Genomic DNA, 23035 nt, shown 5'->3' with positions numbered 1-23035 from the left:
CACTGTGTTTATTTTGAGCAGCAAAATGCTGGAGAAAAATGAAAAAATGTTTCACTAGAAAGAAGGCCATGCCCATAGTGGTTACATGGCTTTGACCTGAATGCTGCTAATGCTGAAGCCAGTAGATTCCCAAAACTGTGTAGGTCTAATTTAAAAATAATTTTTCAGTTGATAATTTTAGAGTTTAATGATATTAATGTAAGGTATAAATAATGAGAAATGTTTTGCTCTCATATAAGCCTGGAGTTAGTTAGCCATGTTGGTGTGGACTAGAGCCATGATTTCTTTGGGAAATGTATTTCTTAAAATCCGTATTTCAGCAGAAAAGAACAAGGCCATTTATAGAATAGACTAAGGGAAAAATGAACATGTGATAGCTATTTTTTAAATCATCATGTCTTACCGAACTACATAGGCAAGTAAATGTATTATGTCTTTGAGTTTAGATGGCCAAATTGAAATTGAACAATTTGTTACTAATACTTAGGTTGGAATGTTAATAGGTGCTTAACATTGAACACATCTGTTCCCATTACATTGTAAGGCACAGATGATACTTTATATAAATAAGATTAAAGCATTACCATAGATAAAATATCAGGCATTAGCCTTGTATACTTTGATTTTAAAATAGTTAAGCTCCACTATTAAAACAGCCACAGTGATCAGAGTCCAGTTCAAATAACAGTGCTTAATATGTTAATCATTAATCTTACATACTTCTTTCTTATTTCCCTCTATGCCTGTATGGAGTGGGAATTGCCTTATGAATCTTGAATTCATTACTGTAATTTGTGTACTGTGCGTTGACTGAAGCCAATTTAAGTCGTATTTTAGGATAGAATTTTAGTTCCTTCACTTTGTGTAGATAGTGGGCCATGGAGTTAATGTTTCATTTACAGTATTTATTACAGAACTATGATGATGTGGTTATGATTCATGATCTTTTCCTGGATAATGGCTGATTTAAGACATACGATAGTTTGAAAAGAATGTTGATGTTCTATAGTAACCATGACCACTGGTCCAAATATCCCAACATAAAAATGCCATTGGCATCATTTTTCTTCCCTTAAAGAAAAACCAGAATTACTCTTTTCAAACCAGAATTAGATATGCACAATCACCTAAACCAACCACGTTGTCTTGCAAATGAAGAATCCGAGATCCAGTGAAGCTGATTAGATTGATGGAGATCAGAAAGCTATTAGTGTTAGAGCTATAGCAGGGATACAGAACCTGCTTCCTCTTATTTTGGGGCCAGTACTCTCAAAACTATCCTGCCTTGCTAAAATCGGATAACCACTGCCATTTCATTTATTCACATCCTGAAAACTCTTTTTTCTTTTTCCTTGTGCAGTGTCTCCATGCACCCCCAGAAAGACATCCTAGTCTCCTGTGGCGAGGACCGACTCTGGAAGGTGTTGGGCCTTCCAAAAGGCAACGTGCTTCTCACGGGATTTGGCCACACTGATTGGCTTTCAGACTGCTGCTTCCATCCGAGGTCAGTGCACAGGACTCCTAGAAATAGCCTAATCTCTCTAGGAACATGCTTGTTTACTCTGTCTCCCCACTCTGCTGTCTTTGCTGATGTTTTTCTTTCTGCAACAACACACCCTGCACTGAATTTCGAAGTGTATAGACAAATTCCCCCTTGGTTTTCATTATATTGACTTTTGACTGTTTTTGATATTTGGTACATGTAAAACTTAGTCCACATACTTACGCATTTAACCAGAGGAATAAGCTTCTCAGGACAAGCATTATTAACATTCCTTGTGCTCACAAGCCCTGACAAGGCACAGAGATTTCTAGTCAATAATGCATGCCAGAATTTACCTTTGTTAATCTTTGGAGTTTTCCTTTTAGAGTTAATTTATGTACCAAAAAGGATCAGAGAGCAGCGATCAATTTCTTTAAAAATTCAGTGGCACTCAAGGTATTAAAAAGAACAAAGCAATACTGAAAATACTGGGCCCTGTAATTTCTGAAATTCACTGAACCTAAATTCATTTGTACCTAAAAGACCAAGGGCACAGAAGGGAGAACATTCTTAAAGACACAGATAGAAAACTGTCCATAGTTCCTTGTGGCCCATTCCTACCGCCAATCTTGTTTTCTGTTCATCATTCTTCTTGGATCTGCTTCTTTGAAACTCTCTGGCCTGATTACTTTTGGTAACCCATAGTTCTTGGTGCTTTTCTAAACCGTTGTATTTGGAAATTTTATTCTTGGGAAGATTTCTTATGATTTATTTTCATGTTTTCACTCAACTCCTTTTTAAAATCAATTTTTCTTTTATCTTTGCTATGAATGTCTATGAAATTAGATAGAACATTTTTACTTAAATTTAGAAATTTGTAAGTTAATGACAAGAGTAAACTAAGTTTGTTTTTAACTTCTGAATATCTTTCCAAAGTATAATTTATCTTTAGTACTAGATGTTTGACCCTAATTTATGAACATGCAGTGTATTCCATATCCAGTATGTAAATTAAACAGAGCCTTGCCACCCTCTCACCTCTTAGGAACATAAAACCCATGTTGCAAGCAGCAACAATACAATTAGAAGTATTGCCTATCTCTTATGTAGCTACTGGGCATACTAATCAGATTTTCATAATGCCCTGTTACCATGACAGCCAGTGACTCAGAGATTTTCTCATTAGTGTTTGACCAGCAGTGGTCCTTTTAATAGATCTTCCTCTTTCCCATTCAATTACTGAAATTAATATGAGGTGAGATACATCATTATTCACTTATAATATGAATTTACATTTAGCGCTTTCTTACGGCAGAATTGTAGTAAAATACTGCTATACTGTTTGCTTTTTTTCAGTGCATGAGACAAATATAAGGGGAGAAAATAAATATAACCATAAGTGTTTTTAAATGAGAGATATTGAATAGCAAATGTTCTTTTTGTAGAATTAATAAAAAAGAAAAAATGATTATTAAAAACAACAACAAAAGGTCTATTTTGGTTTATTTGTGGTGAGACACATTCTGAAAGTGTTTACATCTCAGACCACAAACATTTTATAATCCTTGTATGCAAACCAACACTAAAGAGCATATAAATATGAAAAAATATATATGTACCTACAGATAGTGTTGATGGATTTAAAGTTGTTGAAATTTATGTTTCCTAGAATTTAAATTTGGAATATTTGATTTTTGGTTTGGCTTATGTAATTGGGTCAGTAGGAAAAGATAGTTAATTACTGAAGATAATATATTTCCTAACTAATGGTATACTTTGTCTATAATTTAAAATCAAACTTAAAATAAGTTTGACTTAAATATTATACTCTAATCTGTAGTTGAATCTTCAGTGAATACAATTATAGTCTTCAGAGTCCAGTTCTGGGCTCTGGTTGATTCTGCTTTCTTGGAACCCTAGGGTGGACACAGTATATACTAACTTTTATTTTCCTCCTATGCTCTTCACACAAGAAACATAAACTTTTTCTTATTTTTTTTTCTTTCCTTTGCTTTTCACATTTCCTTTATTTTTAATTTCAGTTGCTTCTAGTTGAATGTTTTCTCTAACTTCCAGCTGGATGCATTCCTGACTACAATGGTAGCTGACACTGTCAGGCACTGTCTCTTCTGCAATGATGACATATCCAAATTTTGTTTGGGGGTCAATTAATCTTTGACATGATTGTGGTTCACCTTGACTGACACCAATCATTCTTCTTTGTCCTATTTCTCATATCATAGCAGACATCTCAAGTGCCTAATAATAAATACAACAGGCATAGTAATACTCAATCAGGCAAAAGAAGAGTGACAGGTTAAAAAAAATGAACTGAGGGGATAACTGACACTTGAGAATCCAGCTAATATGATGTTGAAATACATAAAACAAAAAATCTCATAAAACAAGATGATAGTAAAAAAATATAATAATCAGAAAGACTTCAAGGTATCTCTTTCAACTTTTAATCTGTCAAGTAAACAAAATTGTAGTGGAATTAGAAGAATTAATATGATAGTAAGTATAATTAACAGTATATATTTACCTCTGTACAAGGAGAAAATATAAATTTTTTTAGTTGATTTATGGTTTAATTTTCAAAAAGGCATAAATTCTTTACCCAAAATCTAGCATAAATTCCTCATAGTATAAGTTATACAACCCATAATTTATGACCAAGATTCAGTGATAAAAGGTGAAATGAAGTTAATAACCATTAATGAGAGTAATCACAAATTATTAAGACACATGTACATGAATACTGAGTCAAAGAGGAACTGTAAACTTTCATTACATAGTTGGTAAATGTTACAACTACAACATTTACCAAATTTATGAGATGTATCCAAAGCTGTATTCAGAGTAAAATTCATAGCTTTAAATTCTTTATCATTAAATAAGGAAAAAAGAAAATAAGTGGATTATGAATTCAAATTGAAAAAATAATGAAATACAAAAAGCAAAAGAAAAAATCAATGACAATTAGAAATTAATAAATTAGAATAGATGTATATTTATATATATGTTATATATCAATGAAAACTTAACTTATATGTATAATATATAAACAGTTATATATAAATTAAATATCCATATACATATAAATTATAGACATATATACATGCACATATATATGTAATTTCAGCACTTTTCTGTCCTCAAGGGGAAAAATAATGAAGAAGCTACAATACATTAGATATCGCAGAAAACTGCTGAAAATATGTTAATAAGTGAGGAAACATTAATATAAATAGCAACTTGGAAAGAGTTAGTACTGAATATACAGAAACTAGAATATATATGCACTTCAATTTTTTAGGAAATAATAAATCTCTATGAAAGTAAACATTATCAATACTAAATCAAGATGGAAGAAAAACCTGGACTAGATTAAAAACAGTTGAAAAAACTGAGTTTTAAAGTTTTACCTTGCATGCCCATCTTTAGCAGTTTTATGAGTGAGATTTTAGAAACTTACCAAAACAAACAAACAAAAAAAAAAAATAAAGAAAAAAGAGTGTTAGAATAAAACAGGTAATTTTTAGGTTCATTACCTAGCCCAAGGACAGAAAAAAATAAAAGGGAAATTCATTACTGGTTTTAAAAATAAAGCATAAGCATAATTTTAAACTTAACAGATATAGTACTCACATGGTAACCAGAGACCCATTTCACTATTATGAATGCAAAACTTTAAAAAATGATACAGAAAATGAAATTCAGCTGTATGTTTAAAAAGAGCAATATACAATGACCAAGTAAGATTTGTACTTGGAAAACATGAAATACATAAATGAACTGACTATGAGGACATCATATAATAAATTATACTAATAGATATTGAAGCTTACTTTAAAAAGTGGCATAAATCTAGCAACTATACCTGTCAATACACATATGTTTGCATACATTGTTAGGTTCCATGTGTTGGAATTGATTAGGGGAATAGATTTTGGAACAGCTAAAAACTATTAATAAGATCTGCCAGGTGAATGTCAAACCTAGATACCATGAAGCTTAATGAGTGAAAAGCAGAATGGTGCTTACAGGAAATAGCTCAAGAGGGGAACATAAAACCAAACAGGTAAAAATGTAGATAATCCCCAAAGTCAAAACAGGAGCAAGAGCCCAAGCTAACATCTGTCTATGGAAGCTTAATTACTTCTCCAGTTGGTGTTTACTCTCTTTAAATGTTTACTACATATTTTCTTTGTTTTCCCCTTAATAATAATGACTACTTTTTGTTGCAACACTAACACCATCTTACATATTTATAACTCAAAAGATGAATGTGGAAATCCTGTAAGTTTTATACAAATATAATGCAGACTATAGAAACAGAAGACATTTAAAAACGTGCAAGTCTTCAAAACACTGCATTGCCTCAAAATAATACTATACACATAACTGATTATTTCTATCTATTGTTTACAGTGGAATTGGTTCTGTTTGTATCTAAGATTTTAATTTCCTCAGTAGGACTTGTCTATCCAGATCTTTTTAAAGAAGGACATGGATAACTTTCATCACTGTGTAACTCGTCATTATTACATATTTACCACTAGATGGAGATTATATATTGGGAAGATAAAGCGACCTTTGCATTTACTTGGTAGACTGATGGAAGTGTTGGTAGCTGTTGAAAGTGATTCATCAATCATTGAAAATGATAAATGAATGGAACAATGCAGGGACTGTGCATTAGCGCAATCTTTGCACTACTGAAAGAAGAAAATGTACATTGCCAAAAAGTGGGAACATAAACATACCCCAGTGCAAGGTAGAGGTCATACGGGTGGCCCATTTTAGAATGCTAGCTTCACCATTGCTAGTCTTTTCAGGTTTCTCTTCTGTGAAATAGAAAGGATAATGATGCCTACTTTGTAGTTTGATTGTGAAGACTAGTGTTATAATATCTGAAAAACACAAATATGATTGCTAGGCACACATATGCTCAATAAGTGTTAGCTATCATCATATTTTTCATTGATACAAATTTTAGAACTTAAACAGATAGCTCAAACACTGTTATAAAACTGGCAGCCATACAATGGGCTATGAAGGGAAGAGGCAATTTTGTTTCTGGATTATACCAAATCCTGTTGGAAAAATGATATGCAACCATCAACATTAGTTGGTAAAATTGTGTCTAAAATTCATACCCAGTAAATGATGAAGATAGTTATAAAATGAAAACCAAATTCAATTACTTCAAAATGTATGTTATCTAGCTGTTCTCAGCTCATAAAATGTAAATATTTCTTTAAAATTGTGCCAAATTCATCCTATTTTTTAAATAAAAATGAGAAATAATTCTGCATGTTTCCTATTTTTTTTTTTTAAGATTTTAGATTACGTTTTAGAAGGAAAACAAATTTGGCCAGAAACATCAACAGAGTTCCATTTTAAAACCATCTTTTTGATTTGTTTTTTGCACAATATAAAAAATATAGTGGTTGAACTTCCTTATCCACAGGCATGTTCTATTTTTGGCCCATTTAGACCAGCTTTGGGCAACAAAAACACAGAGTTACATAATCAATATTCAGGTAAATAATGTTAGATCAGTAAAACTCATGCTACATTACTTAATAATATATTAGTTGGTCTTTACCTACCAGAGGACTGGTTCGTAACAGTAATGTCCAGTTCACCAATGCTTGGAGTTGCATTTTCTTCTGTATGACCACAGCTTACTATGTGAAACAGCATGTAATTCCCCACATATCTCGCTAAGTGAAAGCAGTCAGATTAGTGGTTTAAACAATTTCACAGTGCCACATTTTATCCTGAGTTCCCTGCCTGAGTCAGAAATAGAGCTGACAGCATCCTATTAAACAGAACTTCTATCCTTAGGAGCTGATTTATGAATTGTGAATAAATGGACCTCTCCAAAGTACCTCATATTCTCTATTCGCTGTACAAGCTACCTATTCACATATTTATGTAGTGCCTAAAACCATAGTATGAAAACCCCTTGACAAGTACATTATTTAGATTTTAAAAAATATATATACATGGGACTGGGCACGGTGGCTCACGCCTGTAATCCCAGCACTTTGGGAGGCCAAGTCGGGTGGATCACCTGAGGTCAGGATTTCGAGACCAGCCTGGCCAACATGCGGAAACCTCATCTCCACTAAAAATACTAAAAATTAGCTGGGCGTAGTGGTGGGCACCTATAATCCCAACTACTCAGGGGGCTGAGACAGGAGAATCACTTGAACCCAGGAGGCAGAGGTTGCAGTGAGTCAAGATCACGCCATTGCACTCCAGTCTAGGCAACAAGAGTGAAAGTTTGTCTCAAAAAATATATATATATGTGTGTGTGTGTGTGTATATATGTATATATATATACACATATACATATATATATACACATATATGTGTGTACATATGTATATATACACATATATGTGTACATATGTATATACATATATACACACACGGAAAACTTTTTATTTGGTATAAGCTAAAAGTTAAGAGTACAAATTTCAAATTACTTTTAAGAATACAGATATTGATGTATTATCTCTCTAAAGATTATGATGTCTTCTTTCTTCCTGAGCTGCAGAAGTAGCTGTTTTCATAATCAGGAAAATGTAATAGACTTTTATTAAGACAATTTTGACGTGTCCCTGTTAAGTAATAATATTCAACTTTATATTCTTTGCAGAGGTATATATTATGCTTCTGTTCTTAATGTATTTATCACCTTTATGTGAAGGGGCTAAGCATTAAAAATAACAGCATACTTCATTAAGTAGTTTTTTTTTTTTTTTGTCTAATTCTAAAAGTAATACAGGATCATCACAGAGAAAAGTGTTAAAAAGAAAACAGATATTTCTCACAGTCCCACAACTCAATGAAAACCACATTTTCATTGTAAAACCAAACTTGCAAGTGTTAATTTTAGATTTATACACATTTACAAATGCCCTTATAATAATGTCCATATATAGTAGTTACCTGCTTAATATTTGATCAGCTAATGTTGAAGAGGGAAATTCGGAAAGGAGAGAATCTTTAGATGTATCTGCATTGGGGAAGGCCTGGTTTGAATGTTGACATCAGTTACCTTTTAAACAGCAACTGCCATATGTCAAGTATTGCAATTGTACGTGGCAATTATAATGCTTTGTATATTTACGCTGCTGCTTTCTCTTCCTCAATTTATAGAAATACTACATCGTCTGTGTCCTTTGTATTCATAGTTAAATTGAGGCCATATAACTGATCTCTGGCCAGAGAAATGTGAATAAAAGTCATATTTTCAGCTGTTGCACATTGAAGAGCAAAGTTTACCTCCTTCAGGCTTTCTTCCCTTCTCTTCAGAACCACATGGTACAATGGCATAGCTTTATAATGGCATAAGACTGCTTGCTTTCCATTGAAATGGGATTATAACCAAGACAAATCAAAGTATCTTTGTTATATTAAGCCATGTAAGACTGGATAGTTTGTCTGTTTGGGCTGCTAGTATTAACTATCCTCTAAAGTGAGATTTTATGTATTATAGATATATAAATATCAAGACACTGCCCAAGAGCTTTCCTCCACCAAGTGGCAGAATCTGGTTTTACGCAAGATGTGACTTTTAAAATCAGACTTATTTTCTGGTATAGGTGTGGCAGAGTACTTGCTTTGTTATTTTATTTAAACTCCCAGCGCCTCAGTTGGTCATTTGAAAAGGATGATAACATACATCAAAAGGTTTTCATGAATGTTCCATGAGAAAATATATATAAAGCATTCAGCACAGTTCTGATCTCAGAATAAGCATTTGGTAAAAATAGCGTTATTATGGTTGTTGCTATTCTTTGGCAGAAGTAAGATTCTAACCTTGGTCTGGTTTGTTGTGAAACTAGTAGTGCCTCTAACTCTATTGGCCTGTCTCTTTTTTTCTAGAAAGAAAATAATTTTTAAAAATCCCTTAGGAATGCTATAAGCTCTTTAAGGCAAGGTCTATATCTTACCCATCTTTGTATCCCTGGGGCACAGAAGGTCAACTGAAACATTATAGAGAATGAGAAATATTTGTTGAATTAGAATAAACAGAATTGAAGGTGATAGATGAGAAATGTGGCCACTTTCTTTCATTCTCCCACTAGGTATTATGTAATTTTAGGTATATACTCACACATACACGTACCATTCATTATTTCTGATATCCCTTTATCAGAAGAACCTACAACCTAGTATTAGTCCTGCATTGGACATAAAACCCTAAAATACAAAATCTTCTATAAATAATATTACACCAAGAATAAATTTCAGTCAAAGCCCAATAATAGAACCACTTCCAAAATGGCAGGATAAGGACGTTCAAAAATACACTCCTTCATAAAAGCAGAGAGAATATGGGCGGAGAGGAGGGAATGTTAAAATCCACTTTTTCGGAACACAGGAACTTAACCAGAGGCTTGCATCAACCCGAGGAGCACTTATTCAAGAAAAATTGCGGAATATTACTAAGAAGAGTGAACTCTTTTACGTTTTAACATTCTCCAGTCCTAAATAGAAAAGATGAAAGTGAAATGTCCAAAGGGTATCTGAAGCACACTGACATATTTCTAAGAATATGGAAGGACACATACATGCAAGTGAAGGGCTGTGCACATGCATAGGAAAGACTTGAGAAGGGTTTAATCTCTTGCATCTGGTTGACCTCAAGGACTTGCACAAGCAGGAGGTAAAGGCTAAGCTAAGTTGTAAACTTCAAGATTTTTAAAGATGTGTCCTAACATGCACCAAGAGACACTTGCCAAAGATTGGGTGACTTACTGGTTCAAAGCATTTAATCACCAGTTGACCAATCATTATTTGGCTATTAAGCTAATCTAGAAGAAAATTCTGTGGCTACACCAAACATGGAATATAGACTTTACTGAATTACCTCAGGAAATTCACACACACACACACACACACACACACACACACACACACACACACAGACAGCAAACAGCAGTAACAACAAACATTAGAGAGAAGAAAACCTGATTTCCAGAAATTCCAAGTTATTTAAAATGTCCGGTTTTAAACAATGTCAAAAAATTGAAAACATAAAAAGGAGCAGGACAAAGAACAAAACTTATGAATATGTCATGTTATATGACAAAGTGGCATTAAAGTTGCAGGTGTGATGGAAATCTGTAATCAGTTGACTTTAAAATAAGGAGATTATCTTTGATTATCCAGGTTGACCCACTGTAATCACAAAGTTCCCATAAGTATGGAAGATGAAGGTAGAATAGAATGGTCAGAGTATGAAAAAGGGATTCTCCCCTAGAGAGACCAGAGAGAACCAACTCTTATAACACCTTGACTTCAACCCAGTCAAACTTATTTTGTCCTTATGGCCTCCAAAACTGTAAGATAGTAACTTCATGTTATGTTATGCCACTAAGTTTACAGTAATTTGTTACAGCACCAAAAAGAAAACAAATACACTATTCTTCCACAACTATAGTTGAGTTTTATATCCTAACCTCGTGTCAACATACAACTTTGATGAGTTCATTTATTAATTGAGAACATTTTAGTATATTTTTTAGACTTCTCTCTATATAAGATTGTATCATCTGTGAAGAGAGATCATTTTACTTTTTCCTTTCTAATCTAGATACCTTTGATTGTTTTTTCCTTATCAAATTGCTCTGGCTCAAACCTCCAGTACAGTGTTGAATAGAAGTGATAAATGAAGACATCCTTGTCTTATTTTTGATTTTAGGTAAAACGTGATCAGTCTTTCACCATTAAGTATTATGTTAACTGTGGGATTTTTGTAGATGCTTTTATTAGGTTGAAGAAATTTACTTCTATTTCTGGTCAAATATGTTGATCATGAGAGGTTGTTGGATTTTGTTAAATGCTGCTTCTGCATCTGTTGAAATGATCATTTGGTTTTTATCTTTTATTCTGTCAATGTGGCCTATTACATTGATTTTTGTATATTGAACCAACCTTGCATTCCTGAAATAAATGCTAGTTGCTTATGATATACAGTCATTTATATAAGTTGCTGGATTTGATATATTGGTATTTTCTTGATGACATTTTTATCTATATTAATAAGAGACATGAGTATGTAGTTTTCTTTGTTTGTGATGCCTCTGTCTGGTTTTGGTATTAGAGCAATACTGGCCTCGCAGAATAAATCAGGCAGTGTTCCCTCCTGTTCTATTTTTTGGAAGAATTTGTGAAGTAGTAGTGTTAATTCTTCTTCAATATATGGCAAAATTCATCAGTGAAGCCATCTGGTTTTGGGCTTCCCTTTGTGGAAAGGTTTTGATTACTGATTCAAGAATAAGAATTTTTCTACTCTATCTAGGTTATCTAATTTGCTACCATTTTTTTTTGTCATATTTGTTGCCATGTTGTTCACAATTTCCCTTATAAATGCTTTATAATTCTGTAAATCTGGTAATGATGCCTTTATATCATTCTTGATTTGAATAATTTGAGTCCTCTCTATTTTTTGTTGCTCAGTAAAGCTAAAGTCAATTTTGTTACTCTTTTCAAAAAATCAACTTTTATTGTTGAATTTTCTATATATTTTTAAATTCTCTGTTTTATTTATTTGTATTCAATATTATTTTCTCTCTTCTGCTTAATTTGGATTTAGTTTTTTTTTTTTCTATTTGCTTAAGATAGAAGGTTTGGTTATTATTTGAGATATTTATTCTTTTTAAATGTACCATTTATATCTGTGAATTTTCTTTCAAGCAATGCTAGAATTATCCTATAAGTTTTCATATGTTGTGTTTTTGTTTTCATTCGTATCAAAGTATTTTCTGATTTTCCTTATAATTTCTTTTTTGGCCTAATGGCTATTTTAAAGTGTGCTGTTTCATGTCCATATATGCATTATGCGCTGCTTAATGGTGAGGATACATTTGATAAATGCACCATTAGGCAATTTCATCATTATGCAAACTTTGGAGAGTGTACTTACACAAACCTAGATGGAATAGCCTACTGCTCATCTAGGCTATATACCATAGACTATACAGACTATAGCATATTGCTATTGCTCCTATATAACAAACTTATATAGTTACTGTACTGAATATGATATACAATTATAATATAACAATATTTTTATATATAAACACAGAAAGATATAGTAAAAATACAGTAAAAAGATAAAAAGTGGTATACCTGTATAGGGCATTTACCATGAACGGAGCTTGCAGGAATGGAAGCTGCTCTAGGTGAGTCAGTGAGTGAATGGTGAGTGAATGAGAAGGCCTAGGACATTACTGTACACTACTGTAGACTATAAACACTGTACAATTAAGCTATACTAAATTTGTTTTAAAATCATTTTTTGATAATAAATCAACCTTAGCTTATGTAACTTTTTACTTTATAAACTATTTACTTTTTTTAACTTTTTGATTATTTTGTTAACGCTTGGTTTGAAACACTGTACAGCTGTACAAAAAATATTTTTATGTCCTTTTTCTATAAACTTTTCTCTTTTAATTTTCAAACTTTTTGTTAAACGCAAAGACACACACATTAGCCTAGGTCTACACAGGGTCAGGATCATCAATATTACTTTGGTCCACTTCCACATTTTGTCCCACTGGAAGGTCTTCAGGGGCAAAAATACATGTAGAACTATCATCTCCTATGATAATAATGCCTTCTTCTGGAATATCTCCTGAAGGACCTGCCTGAAGCTATTTTACAGTTAACTTTGTTTTATTAATAAGTAGAAGTACACTGTAAAATAATGATAAATAGCATAGTATAGTAAATACATAAACCAGTAACATAGTCATTTATTATAATTAAGAATTATGTACTATGCATAATAATATGTAATATACCTTTAAACAACTGGCGGTGCAGTAGATTTGTTTACAATAACATCACCACAAACACACGAGTAATGTGTAGCCATTTGGCATTATGAAGGCTACCATGTCACTAGGCCATAGGAATTTTTCAGCTCCATTATAATCTTATGAAACCACATCATATATGCAGTCTGTCATTGACTGCAATGACATTATATGGCACATGACTATATGTGTGAATTTTTCAAGTTCTCTTCTAATTGATTTCCATTTTAATTCTATTGTGATGAAAGAGACTATTTTGTATATTTTAATCCTTCTATATCTACTGAGACCTCTTTCACATACTAACATATTATCCTAAAGAACGTTCTGTGTGCCCATGAAATAACATCTTTCCTACTTTTTTTGTATGGAATGTTCTATACATGTATGCTAGGTCTAGTTGATTTATGTTGTTAAATCTTATATTTCTTCATTGCTTTTCTGCCTAATTATTGTAACCATTATTTAAAATGGGTATTGAAATCCCCTAATGTAATTTTTGAATTGTATATTTTTTCCATTAATTCTGTCACTTTTTGCTTTATGTATTTTGGGTCTTTATTAATTTTTTATTGCTACTCCTCCATATTACCACAAAGATAGTAGCTTAAAATAATATAAATTTATTATCCAATAGTTCTGGAGGTAAAAAGTCAGAAATAGGTCTTGCTAGGCTTAAAATAAGGTAAAAATGGTATTGTGCTCTTTCTGGAAACTCCAGTAATATATTAATTTCCTTATCTTTTCTGGATTTGGGAGGCTCTCTGCATTCTTTGACGTGTGGCCTCTTAACTTCAAAGTCAGCTGTGTAGCATCTTCCAGTTTTTTTCTCTGTGTCTCTGTGCTTCTGTTATCACATTGCTTTTTGTCTCTTTAATCTCCAGTCTCCCTTATAAGAACTCTTGAGATTACATTACCTAGTCATTCAAGATAATCTCTAAATCTCAAGATCATTAATTTAACCATACCTGCAAACTCCCTATGGCCATGTAAGATAACATTTACAGGTTCTCGGGAATATTTGTTGGGGAGAGGGCTATTTAACTCAGCCTACCACAACTTATACCCTATAAACTATATAGTGATGTTAAAAGAAATTAAAGAAAACCTCACAAAATGGAAAGATATCTCATGTTCATGAATTTGCAAGATTGTATTGCTAAGATAGCAATACTGATCGAAAAATTTAATTCAATCAATAGACAAAATACCAATAGCCAAACTGATCCTAAAATCCACAGAGAAACAGAAGATTCCCAGACTAGGTAAAACAATCTTATCAAGAAGAATGAAGTTTCACAACTTACTATTATACAAAGCTATGGTAATCAGGACAGGTATAGTACTGGCATGTGATAGACATATAGATCAGCAAAATAGAACTGAAAGTTGAGAAATAAACCATTACATTGAGTTGCCTGATTTTCAACAGGGTGCCAAGATAATTCAATGGGGAAAAGATAGTTGTGTCAACAAATTGGGTGGGACAACTGGATATCTACATACAAAAGAATTAAGTTGAATCCCTATTTCATATCATACACACAAATTAACACAAAATGTATTCTAGACTTAAAAGTAACAATGAACACTATAAAACTCTTAGAAGAGAACAAAAATAAATCTTTGTGACCTTGAATTGAGGAATGGTTTCTCAGATATGATTCCAAAACACAAATGACAAAAGAAATAACTTCATCAAATTAAAATTTTTTACACTTCAGAAGACAACATCAAGAAAGTAAAAAGACAATCCATATAGTGGGAGAAATTATTTGTCAATCATGTATCTGATAAAGGACTTGTATCAAGAATATAAAAACAACTTTTACAGTCCAGCAGTATAAAAGAAAACAGTTTAAAAATTATTAAAGCATTTGAATAGACATTTCTATAAATAAGCTATACAACAAGCCAATAAACACCTGATGGATATGTTTATACCACAAGTCAATAAACACATGTAGGACACTCAAAATCATTATTTATTAGGAGGAATACAAATAGAAAGCACAGTGAGATATCTCTTTATAGCCATTCATATGACTATAAAAAACAAACAGGTAAGTGTTGGAAAAGACATGGAGAATTCAGAACCCTCAGCATTTCTCATAGGATAGTAAAATGCTGTAGCTACTTTGGAAAAGTATTACTTTCTCAAAATGGTAAACATTTGGTCAACCAAGGATCCAGCATTTCCACACCTAGCTATATACGCAAGAGAATCAAGAGCATATGTCCATGCAAAAACTTGTATACAAATGCATTATAATAGTAACATTATTCATGATAGTTAAAAGGTGGAAATAATCCAAATGTTCATTAATTGATTAATGGATGAATGAGTATGCTACTGACATTTAAAACTGCAGTTATTAATGAAACCAATCTTTTCTTGTATATTAGCAATTTGCATTTATTTCTCTTTCGTAAATAGTGTACTTGCCTTTTTTACTTTTAAAAAATGCTATTTATAAGAACTCTTTATTTGTTAAATATAACCATTTTATATTATGTAAAATGTGGTGATTTTCTGGGCTTATTTTACAAAAAATTGCTTACAGAGGTTTTCTTGGTTTAATAATTGCTTTTTTTGTTATTGTTTGATAGCACATCTTTTCAGAAGTTTATGCAGTATTATCTACCAATCATTTTATATTAATGTCTTTGCCCTAATTTATGAAAAAATGTGTATTTCACCATTTATTTTTTCTGTTCTATTCCGTTTTTTAAAATTTCATGTTAAATCAGTTAATTTTATTGTGACTGTAGAGCAGGAATATAATTATTTTTCTTTTCATTAATTGCATGAGCTGTAGGATCAAAATAAATTTCTTTTTTATTGTTTTATTTATCAAGATTTATAAGGATATTGGATGTATAAACAACTCTCTAGTTAGTTGGTAATAGTACTTACTGCCAATTTTTTATACTGAGATTTTTTAAAATTTTCAAGTCCTTTTAGTTTATTCACTTCTTGATAATTATTGGCTTCTCATCAAGCATAGATCCATGGTGTTTCTTAATTCAATGATTCTTATAAACACAAGTTTTCTCATTTTGAATAAAAATGTTGAATCTCACTTCAGAATCTTCAAGATAATTTTGTTCATATTATTTTTATAATTAATTTTTCGGAGTAATCTTTTTGTTTTCTCTTTTTAATATTTCTCTTAACATATATTAGATTTCTCAAATTTATCATCTATTTTTATCAACCTTATCTAATTCATCTCTCTTCCCTTCTCTCAGCTAGGGAAGAAGTTAAAAAATGATTTTTTACTTTAGTAATTAACATTTGTAAAAAAAAACTTATGTTTATTGCTTCCTTGCCAATTTTAATTTGATAATTATGTTTTCTATTACTACACTGAAGTTATGGGTCTTTCAATTATCTATAAACAATTAAGCACCACACATGGAACCCAGCTGGAAGTTGTAGTTCATTTTCCCCTGGAGGGTCAGGAAGTGGCCTCAGCTATCCTCTTGTTTTTCTATATCCCCAGTTCACATCCATGGCTGCTACTTGCCACTACCAGTGTTGGGACCCACCCTCAAAAAGCTCTAATTGAGACCACGTGAAAATAGCTTATTTCACTTCCATAAAGCTGTCATGCATGAAGTCTTACTGTTTTTATCAGTCATAAACATTTGGCTCCAATCTGACTTACTGTATGGCGGGCAAATATTCAGTTTCCACACACATAATATATTTAGATTATGGATTCCTACTTGACAGACTTCATAGGATGTAGTATTTCACTTCCACTTTTTTTTTTTTTTTTTTTCAACTTGGGATACAAGGATGAGGCAGCTCGGAAGGGACATTCTTGGTGCAGCCATCCTGAGCTTCCTTGTGTTTTTAGCTAGCTCTTGCTGCATATTGAGGAAACTGGGACTCTGTCCTTATCTGACCAACCCAAGAAGCTGCCCATGGCCTTGTTCTTATAAAGCATTGCTGGCTAGGGGCACCCCAGATAGTGCTTATCAAATTAGCAGAAAATGTTTGAACACATGTAACTGATAACATTCAACTTAACAAAACATATATTCAACATATATGGAAGTTATTTATAGTTCTCAGTGCCTTACCTGAATACCTCTTATCCTATACCCCATATTTATAAATATCCATATACCCCACTGTATTATCCTATCCAATCTCGGATTTTTCCTATATCGCTACAACCTGTTCTAACTTCATAAGTGCTAAGGTTTTGGTGCTAAGTTGTCTTGATACTTTTTGAAACATGATTTGGCAGTTTTCTAGTTTTTTTCTTCTTTCATGTTACTGAATAGAGTTCAAAGAGAGCTATTTTCTTTATTTAGAAGTGCTCTCTTCCTCTGATTTTAGCATCATTTCAAAGGTCTTATGGTTTGTTGGGGGGTTAGTGGGGGACAGGTGGGGAAAGAAGAATTAATTCAATTGGAAACTATTCTAAATGTGTTGGCTTTCCATTTATTGTAACTGCCCCTTGCTGAAAGAAGCCTTAAGGCTTCATGAAGTTTCTGCGTGTGTTAGTCCTTTACCCAGAAATCAGCCTGCATTTGAGGTCCTATGACGCTTCAGGCTTTTCACTCAAATCTAGAGGGAGCTCCCACTGGGTATTCTGTTTGTGTTTTATCTACTTTTTCCAGAAAACACCCCTTGCAGCCGTGATCTTCTGTATATTGTGACAACTAGCTCCATAAATTCCTCTCTTTTCTAAGAAGGTATTAGGTGGATTTCCCAGGCTCTTTGTTTAGGGACTTCTTAATGCTGCTGTTCTTTATAGGCAGAGAAGCTAAAAACTAGACGTTTTTGTATTACACTGCAACCAATTTGGTCTGCGTATATTTAGTAGATGTACCTTGACATCTTGGGCATTTGATGACAAATTTACTAGTTTCCAGGCTTAGAACTCGTTGTTCCTTGGTTTCTATGTTTTCTTGATTATTCTTATGAACACTGGGTAGAAGTTAGCAGCCTGATTCCATGTTGTCACCTTCTCAGACACCCATACTGTTTTTTAAATAGATGATTAAAATTGACCTTTAAGGTCATTTTCACTCTTGAATTTTTATGTAAGCAAATTTTTCCTAAAACTATTTATGTAGGCAAGAAGTTTCTTGGGTGAAATAGTTGCTGTCAAAATAATGCCTTCAGGAACTGTTAAATGTCATGAGGAACTAACATTTTGCCTCTAGTTAAACCAAGAATCATTCAACTGTATCTAAGCTGTAAGGAGATATTAACTTGTATGACCCAACATTGCTGATTGATGGCCTGATTAAATTACAGAGGAAATCTTGGCAAGTTACTGCAGTTTGTAGAAAATGTTGTTGCTCCACAAATATCAGTAAAGATCATAGTTCTCACTTGAGAAAGGCCCAATCATATATCTCAAGGCCTTCTAACTGAGAGTAACACCTGGAAAGACATCAAGCCCTCTTGTCAGTAGTTCCCATTCTGGATCTACAGTGTGTTTTGATGTAAATGAGAATTAGGGCCATGTCCATATGGGTAAACTGGCCCGTCGATGGCTATTCTATTTAGTTTCAACTCTCTTCAGAGGCTATATCAGATACTCAGCAGTCTATCACAGAGTGATCAATAGCCTTTATAAGGACAATAACATGACAACAGCAAGTTATCATACTTACATATAATTACTGATACATAGTCACGTAAACAATATAAAGGTATTAGTATCATTTTAAACATACCATTGTTTTGAGACTAATATCACCCTTGTTGGAGATGACAAACTTTCTCTCAAAGGCAATTAACCTACAGATAATAAACAAAGGCTGAAGCAAATTATAACTTTATTATAGAGGACTAATTAGAAGAAGATGAGACAAAAGGCAAAACAACTGAACAAGGACTATTGCACTAATCCAGGAGAAATATGACCAAGTCTTACCAATCCTTTTCAACCAGGATTCTTCAACAGAATTAAACCCTGGGGAAAATTTTGAATGACATTGTCTCAGTTCTCCAACTCCAGATGTATAGGAATCAAGTTATTGTATTACATTCAATGAGTACATCAGTATATTACAGTTTACTCCTCTTCCTAGAACCCTCATTGAGAAGGTGCAGCTAAGGCCCAATCAGCTGTGATAGAAGGAAACAATGGCATATAAAGATGTGTAAGAGATAGACTCAATAAGAATAGCACTCACATAGTAATTGAAAAAGAATGAGAATTTAATATGGTCATAAGTTTTTAACTTGAAAGCCTTGACTCCTGAGATAAGGAATACAGGTAAAGAAACAGATTTGTGGAAATTTGTATTGGGTTTATTGAGTTTGAAATGCCTGTGGAACATCTAGGTAAAGATACATGAATCTGAATCTCAGAAAAGAAATTAGGGTTTGTGTATGAGTTATCTACTGTCACAAGAATTTTGCATAACCACCCCCAAATTTTTAGTTACCACAAGAATTATTTCTTTAATTCATGATTCTGTAGGTCAACAGTGTAGAATGGGCTTATTTAGGAAGATCTGGTCTCAGCTGGGCTCCTTTATATATTTGTTTCTGGGCCACATTAGCTGGATGGTTCAGCTTCTGCTGGCATCAGCCAGATAGCCTCTGACATCTTTCATGTTTCCGCTTTTACAAGCTTCTCACATCCCTCCCACAGGCTGGGCTGAATTATGGTTTCACAGAGAGGCTCAAGTGCAAGCTCAATCAAGTTCAGCTATGCAAGAAAACAAGCGGAAGTGTGCACATTCTCTTGAGGACTAGGCTTGGAATTGGCACAACATCACTTCCCCCTTATTCCATTGGCCAAACAAAGCTCAGAGGGAGGGAGTGTGGAGACTATAAAGCTACAGGGTTAAGGGCTTGGATGCAGGAAGAAGGGGAGAATTAGGACCATTTTTGAATTCTATCATTTATATACTTGGGGTGACCATACATCTAGGTTTGCCTGGAAAAGTCCCAGTTTATTCCTGTCATCCTTACAGAAATATTTTTTTTAATTGAGAGAATATTGCTCTGTTGCCCAGGTTGGAGTGCAGTGGTGCATCATAGCTCACTGCAGCCTAGAACTCCTGGGCTTAAGCAATTTTCCTGCCTTACTCTCCATAGGACCTGGAACTCTAGGCACATGTTACCATATCTAGCTAATTTTTTTTTTTTTTTTTTTTTTTTTTTTTTTTGTGGAGACAGGGTCTCACTATATTGCTCAGACTGGTCTCGAACTCCTGGCGTCATGGGATCCTCCCACTTTAAATCACCCCCTTGTTACTCTAAAAAGTATCCCAATTTTAGTGATAAATTATATGGGAACTCTACAGTTGGTGGGGGGTGGTTAAATAGAATGGATGAACTCATTGAAAAAATCTGTGAAGTGAGCAGAAGCGTTAAGATAAGTTTAGAGTCCATCAAAGAGGTTCCAGGAAGCAACAGATGAGTCAAAACAGAATGGGTCTGAGGAAGCCACGAGAAAAGGGCTACATGAAAGAGTACTAAATGACAAGGTCAACAGAATCAAGACATAAACTATTAAATGAATGTGTCTGTTGTGTTTGTCAACTAGAAAGGTTTTTACTGAATATGTTCAGAGGCTTCATAGCAGTGGGTTGCGGTGAATTAAAGAGTCAACTAATTCTTGTTCTCACACTGATTTAAAATTAAAACTTTAATTTGACTATTTTGGGTCTTATATTTAAAACAAAAGGGACAAGACTCTGAGGAATTGAGATCCTCTGAGTATTAACATTTTCAGGGTCTGGATACTAAATACAGATGCCAGACTAAAACCAAATGTGTAAGAACCAAGACCTGTGACTAATTTATTCTCTATCCATCATTTTTGGCACTAAATAAAAATGATCTGGTGTGTATTCATTGGTAATTTTCTAATTTTATTTTATTATGGCTGTAAATTCATTTTCCTTCATGTATTTGATGTCTTTGATTGATGCAAAACTCAGTAAGTCCTACTGTAGTTACATTAAATATTAACCAGAACATTATTTTGAAACATTTGGGAAGCTGTGATATCTCAGCCTGATCCAAAACCTTACTGAGTATATTAAACACAGCAGCTAAAAGACTTGCCAAAATATGTTTGACAATTGTCCTAACTTTGATGAAGAAAATAAAAAAATACCAATTTCCCCAGTAGAGAATTTACTGTAAAAAGCATTGCAGATCTGACATTGTGTGAAAGTTTCCAACTATAAGCAGGTGCAGACTTAATGGCAGTAAATGACATTAAAATTTTTAAATGACAAAACCTGCATTTGAAATGTAGGAACATAGCTTTTAGTTATTTGAAACTTCAAGGATAACTAATTGACTAACACACAAGGGGACAGAAAATCTGACTAGTATTAACTTTGAACCAAAAAAAAAAAAAAAAAAGAAAGAAAAGAAACTCAGAATCTTCATGTAGTTGAATCCTTATCTTAGCTGCTACTTACACGTTGCAAACCTATTTTGTGTAAGTGAACATCAAATTCTCTTTGGGATTCTCAATTTCATTTATTTGGTCAATAAATAAGAGCCTTCTTATGGAGAAGGAATAAGTCACATATAAATGAAATACAAGAGATTACACCAGTAGCTGAGCTTTTACTTTGACTAATCCAATAGCTTTGGCCAAATATCTCAATGTCAAAAGCATTATAAGTATTCTACAAAGTAAGTCTGGACAAGAGAAATCAATAAGAAAGTATTGGATTTGATTAAAATGTTTACTTTTCCCTTCCATCTTTCCCCTTCTCAAGTTAAATGGCTCTTTCTCATACAAATCTGATCTTCGTTATGGCTATTGGCTGGCCTTGTTTCTTGTCATAACTCCACATCTAGAACTCATTTCTGCATCATATACTTCTCTTTCTCTCCATAATTTCAGTATTAGGGTTCTCGCTCATATGTCATGTTCTTTGTCACTGAATTCATGACAGACTTTAAAGAGATTTTACAAGTCTCATTTACACAAATTATTTATTTTTGTCTTCAACAATGTTAAAATGCATGATGTAATTTTTATAGAAGAGAAAACATGCTTAGCAAGATAATTCTGCCAAAGATTTCTCTGCTTGGCTATATAGTTAAGTCTTTTCAACTATTTTGCTCATCAAAGATGCTTGGACATCAGAGAAGATTCTGTAAAAGTGACCTTAATATTGATCTTGCACCTCAGTGCCTTTAACATGTATTTTTTTCTGCTTGGAATATACCCCAAACTCTTATTTTCTTTGTCCTTTTTAATCTGTCTTCAGGGTTGAGCTTTCAAATCCATTTATTAAGGATATCTTTCCCCAACCCTTAAATTATTATTTAAGATAATTTCCCAGATAAGTTTTTCTGTTTATATGTCTTTATAAGAATCATGATACATGTTTTTTGTTTGTTTGTTTTCATTTTTGAGATAAGGTCTCACTTTGTCATGTAGTCAGGAGTGTGGTGGTACAATCTTGGCTCACTACAGCCTCAACCTCCCAACCTCAAGTGATTCTTCCACCTCAGCTCCCCAAAAAGCTGGGACCAGAGTCACATACTACCATGCCCAGCTAATTAAAAAATCATCGTTTTGTAGAGATGAGATCTCACTATATTGTGCGGGCTAGTCCCAAACTATTGAGTTCAAGTGATCCTGCTGTCTCAGCCTCACCAAATTCTGGGATTACAGGCATGTGCCACCACTCCTATCCACATAAGGCATTTTTTTTATGAATGCCTATGTTCTCTATTGGG

At 33.2% G+C, this 23035-nt stretch overlaps 1 protein-coding gene across 1 annotated transcript in view; it reads left to right on the top strand.

The window, feature by feature from the left end:
- LOC104669232 (sperm-associated antigen 16 protein) overlaps positions 1–23035 on the top strand; it is a 677326-nt gene that overhangs the window by 88422 nt on the left and 565869 nt on the right. Inside the window, exon 2 of the mRNA XM_010372153.2 lies at positions 1361–1504. Within this exon, the coding sequence (XP_010370455.1) occupies positions 1368–1504 (137 nt within the window). The 5' untranslated portion in view covers positions 1361–1367. The remainder of the gene's footprint in view (positions 1–1360; positions 1505–23035) is intronic.

The sequence above is a fragment of the Rhinopithecus roxellana genome, chromosome 14 (genome assembly GCF_007565055.1).
Source record: "Rhinopithecus roxellana isolate Shanxi Qingling chromosome 14, ASM756505v1, whole genome shotgun sequence".
NCBI classification, from domain to species: domain Eukaryota; kingdom Metazoa; phylum Chordata; class Mammalia; order Primates; family Cercopithecidae; genus Rhinopithecus; species Rhinopithecus roxellana.
The sequence above is the reverse complement of the archived record's forward strand: the minus strand, read 5'-3'. Positions and strand labels throughout refer to the sequence as shown.